Genomic DNA, 4620 nt, shown 5'->3' on the forward strand with positions numbered 1-4620 from the left:
ACATCTCGATGGCTTTAGGATTCCACTAACACATTTAAGTATCTTATCGACCTTTTTCTTGGATGGAGAAAGCCCCAGTGAAACAGAACGCTGCCTATAAACAATAAACATCACCAATGAAAGAAGAAGAAATAATAATAAACTTCCCACCTAAACTTAATCAACTTAGCAAAATTAGTACATTGGGCATAAAATGTGCATAGAGTTTATAACATAACGTGGGCGGTTTTGATGGGTTCAGAAGAAGCATTGTGCTCTTATGACCGTTAGAAGTGGGGATTGAAAACAGGTGTATGACATGAAAACAGAAAAACTGCTTGTTGTACTTTCATTTGGGATTGAACTAATAGATTTAGACTAAAGCCACAAATTAGGAGTAGGGACTCACACTTTTGAGGTTCCATCCTTGTTATCAAATTAGCAGTCGAGATTAAACTAACGATTTAAACTACAGGAACTAATTAGGTGTAACTAATGGGTTTTCAGGATTCGGGAACTTATACTAAAAAATCAGGTTTTGGGGGCCTTCCTTCAAAATAGAAGAGATTTGGGGGACCAATATCTCAAAAACCCTAAAAACCAACTTTTTCTCAAAATTCAAGTAAAGGAAAATTACCTTTATGATATTCAATGTGGCGTTCTGTAACACAAGCATCAGCCTCTACACACAAATCCTCGAACCTCACCTCAACCATTGGAAGCTCGGGTCCCGCTCTAATTCCAAACAAACACAACCAAAACCAAGTCACATTAGAGCCAAAGAAAATTCATAATAATAAATCCAATATGCACTAAACTGATCAATTCGACTCTTAAGCCGGCGAAGAAACTGCTCATTGTCCACTTCAACTACTTTCAAAATCTCCAAGTCACATTAGAGCCAAAGAAAATTCATAATAATAAATCCAAAACGTACTAAACTGATCAATTCGACTCTTAAGCCGGGGAAGAAAGTGCTCATTGTCCACTTCAACTACTTTCAAAATCTTCTCAACAAGCAGCTTCCTCTCGCTAACTCCAGGATTCTGTGAATCAATCTCAACACTCCCAATCTTTCCATTCTCAACCTCCTTTCTCAAATTCCCCTTTCGCATCCGATCATAGGTTGGCAGCTTCTCGAGCACCGCCCACTTGAGATTCCCCTCCTCCTCATCGTCGTCGTCGGAATATCGCCTGAAAACGTCGGTGGCCGTGCGTGGAAGCATGCCGCGAGACCAGCCCCGGCGGCTGCTGGTGGATCCGATGATGTCGTCGGAGGAAAGCGGGAGGGGCATCCTGGTGGTGAATTCTAGGGTTAGGGTTTCGTGGAGGGCGAAGGGTAGTGATCATAGTGGTGGTGCTTTATGTGTAGAGGAGAGGAAAGGAGAGCGAATTAAAGAAATCGAGAGGTCGCGATGATGAGAATTTTTCCTTTTCATTAAAGTATCGGCATTTGGCAGTGTTCAGATTGCATTAATATTTCTCCACTAACTGCTCTGAACCAATTTCTTACAAGCAGAAAGACCTACTGGAGACTAGACTATAATCCTGGGAAAACAGTTTAAAAACCATCTTCCTTTTCATTTACATTGATGAATCAAATCATTTTACATTGATGAATCAAATCATGCACAGATATGTTCAAAAGGTGATCGTTTCGCCTCTAGCAGAAGTTGCCTCAGAACCTCAGAGCATCTCCAACAGCTTCCTCATTTCTCATTTTTAGAGAATATAGTTAGATTTTTGGTCCAACGGATTCCTCATTTCATTCCTCAAAATAGGGATGGAGGAGAAAAAATTAGGAAGCTTCCCTAAATATGCAGCATTCTCCAAATTTTTGGAGGAAAAAAGAGATTCTTCAAAATGGGAAAGTTGTTGGAGTTGGTGTAAAAATAATTTAGAAAATATGACTTTTGCTTCCCCATTTTGAAAAAATTTTAGAGAAGCTGTTGGAGATACTCTTAGAACTACCAAATTTCCAGTCTGTTAGCCATATTAAGTAACAAACTCAAAAGTTACACAGAGATCTTTTTTTCTTTTCTTTTTTCCGAAGTACGAGATTGACCTTTAACTAAGGTGCATGAACTCATGACCAAAATCATATAATAATCAAACATATGGTTAGGAGATGATCCCCAATTTAAGTTTGCAGTTTAAAAATAGTTACAGGGCTCATACCTTGTAGTGCAATAAACTACCATACCGGTCGTATGTTTATAACCTGCAACAGTGTCACGAATTTGATTCAAAAAAGTAGGAGAAATATGACATGAGAAGCAATCTAAAACAACTTCAGAAATATAAGCAAGAGAAAAATCAAGAGATAACAAATTTTATGACAGGAAGCATGTCAAATAATAAATATAACATAACACAGGGTGGACATATAATAAATCTCTTTTGATGAACAACTAAATTAGAGTAACAACCAAATTAGAATACATCCAATAAAGCTAGAATCAATGCAACAACACAGTTCCACTACTATGACAATTTGTTCATTCCATAACCTAAAGATACTACTGGGAACTGCCACCCTTGAGTCTCAACAAGATACCTTCAAGTTATTAACACCGTTCTCTTCCTGCTAATATATCACAGATTAAACAGTAATACAAGGTTTTCATTTCAAATGCATAGGCAAAGAGAATTTTTCCAGACATGATTGCATGTCAATGCCCGACATTCGATGTTGGCATCCACCACGCAAGAGATTTCAGTCTCCACTTGCACAACCCCTGCAACCACAATGGACACATTCTATGACCTTTTCTTCTCTCAGGTGTTTGGGAACCCTACAGACGCATGTAGTCCCAAAGTTGTGGTCCCTTGGTTGAATGCAACGAAGGCAGCAAAGGCGCTCGTAACCTGGCTGCAGAAGTTCAAAAAAGTAGAGCAAAAAGGAAATCAGAACGTAAAGACTGAAAGATGATGAACCCATAGAAACTAAGTAACTGCACTACATATTATAAAGACGAAAAAAACAGATCACATATTTGAGTATAAATTTGACCAACTTTTAGAGTGGCTCATGACATATTTTATCACCCTCAAGTCAAGTTATAAGAGAAACTTATTTACATCAGCCTAACAGTTCCTATCGTAAAAAACGAACAGAAATGGAGTATATGCATCCAATGGTACCAACATTGAACAAAAAGCCCCAACAAAGATGATTAACATTAGGTAAGAGCATGCCACGTAAAAATTCTTCGATGCTTTCATCTCAAAGGCAATAGTCTACTCTTTATAGGGGATGCCTAAAATAAATATTAAGGCTTCAATTTGGATATACCATCATTAAAATTTGTGATCAACATTATTTAACCCTCAGTTTTCTATTTATAAATAAACTTTCAAGCAAATTATATATGATTAAATATTCTCCTTAAAGAAACACACATGAAATCTTAATATCATATCTGAATTTTGAAACTATACATGTAAAGCACCCTTGTGAACCAAACACCATGAAACAATATATTATTATTATAAAACAAGAACGGTGCAAAAAACATACCTTTTTCCACTTTGCAATCAAGTTCTTGTCAGCATATCCCTGATCCAAACAGAATTCATACAGCTCCTTCGAGATTTCCTTCCTCCGATAGTATAAATCATATATGTATCGGCTCTTCTGATGTGAAATTTGAAATATCGGCCACAGCGCTTCGCACTTTCTCTTCCCATCATGTGGATCATTTTCAGCTGCCAATTAACAATTTCATTTGTCATCATATGGGTTAGAAGCAAACAATAATCTTTTCTAACGAAAAAAAAATAGTCCTTACTAAATTAAATTAAGACTGAGGGAAACAACACAAACCTTCTCTCATCTTTGCCTCCAGCTCTCGAAGTGTAGGCTCGATGAGCTCCCATCCCTCAGGAAATTTGACCCGGCTCGTCTTGATCTTAGGCATGATGATCAATCCTTCACGAGCGTTCAATTATCAAAAATTAAACTAGAAATTTTCTCTAAAAAAACCAATTGAAATCTATAAACATTGAAATTATTCTAGTCAGTTTGGGGATTTTTCAAGGTTTTCTCCTCTTACTTCGACCTCGTCAAGAACTTTCTGGAAATTTGTTCTAAAAAACACAAATTTTTACAGCTCAGAAGAAATACCTTCAGTGCTTCAACGAAATAGAGAAAGGGCGATGAAGCCGTCTACGGCGTCGGTGATGAACTCTTCTTCAGCGATTGCTTCGTCGGCGATCAACTCGACGGTGAGAGCAGTGGAGCGCGGATTAGGGTTTTGGGGCAATTGGAAGAGGAGGTCCATCGACTCTCTGCTATCGGAATTAAAAGGCTAGACGGGTTGGACCCGAAACCCGGATGCGCGTAAATATCAAGCAGTCTAGATCTAGAAAATTTATAGAAAGAGAGCTTTTCAATGTTAGTCCCTCAAATCTTCCGTAATTTTAAATTAAAACCTCAATGTCAATTTAGAAAGAGAGTTTTTCAATATTAGTCCCTTACATCTTCCGTAATTTTAAATTAATTCCTCACTTCATCGAAATTGCTATTAAAGTCTCCAATTCTTAATTTATTATGAAATTAATTCCTTAACCAAGAGCAGAACTACCAATTTGAAGGAAATTAGTCTCTCAAATTGTCAACATTTTCGTTATATTCCATAG

The 4620-nt window shown here is 37.4% G+C and overlaps 2 protein-coding genes across 7 annotated transcripts in view; both read right to left on the reverse strand.

Annotated features, from left to right (window-relative positions):
* The window catches only part of LOC109836732 (pleiotropic drug resistance protein 2-like), a 23958-nt gene extending 22418 nt beyond the window's left edge, over positions 1–1540 (reverse strand). For 2 of the 6 annotated variants that reach the window (XM_020404718.1, XM_020404713.1), the window contains exon 1: positions 617–780. Coding sequence is in view for 1 of the 6 variants with exons in the window: in XM_020404720.1 (XP_020260309.1) it covers positions 922–1274 (353 nt within the window). In the remaining 5 variants the exon portion in view is untranslated. The other 4 variants (XM_020404715.1, XM_020404716.1, XM_020404714.1 and 1 more) reach the window with 4 other exon arrangements.
* Positions 2361–4302, reverse strand: LOC109836734 (protein BUD31 homolog 2). The gene is made up of 4 exons (XM_020404722.1): positions 4106–4302; positions 3806–3910; positions 3500–3687; positions 2361–2851 (listed from the first exon to the last, which is right to left on the reverse strand). Exons 2-4 carry the CDS (start codon positions 3897–3899, stop codon positions 2696–2698), a joined length of 438 nt encoding a protein of 145 aa, XP_020260311.1. The 5' UTR covers positions 3900–3910; positions 4106–4302; the 3' UTR covers positions 2361–2695.

The sequence above is a fragment of the Asparagus officinalis genome, chromosome 4, assembly GCF_001876935.1.
Source record: "Asparagus officinalis chromosome 4, Aspof.V1, whole genome shotgun sequence".
Taxonomy (NCBI): Eukaryota; Viridiplantae; Streptophyta; class Magnoliopsida; order Asparagales; family Asparagaceae; genus Asparagus; species Asparagus officinalis.

Bases quoted from the DNA above. Each gene is read 5' to 3' on its own strand.
- LOC109836734 (XM_020404722.1), bottom strand. From the start codon at position 3,899: ATGCCTAAGATCAAGACGAGCCGGGTCAAATTTCCTGAGGGATGGGAG. The intron at 3,688-3,805 runs GTTTGTGTTGTT...GTTAATTGGCAG, and splicing joins GGAGGCAAAGATGAGAGAAG to CTGAAAATGATCCACATGAT. The intron at 2,852-3,499 runs GTATGTTTTTTG...GAACTTCTGCAG, and splicing joins TGATTGCAAAGTGGAAAAAG to CCAGGTTACGAGCGCCTTTG.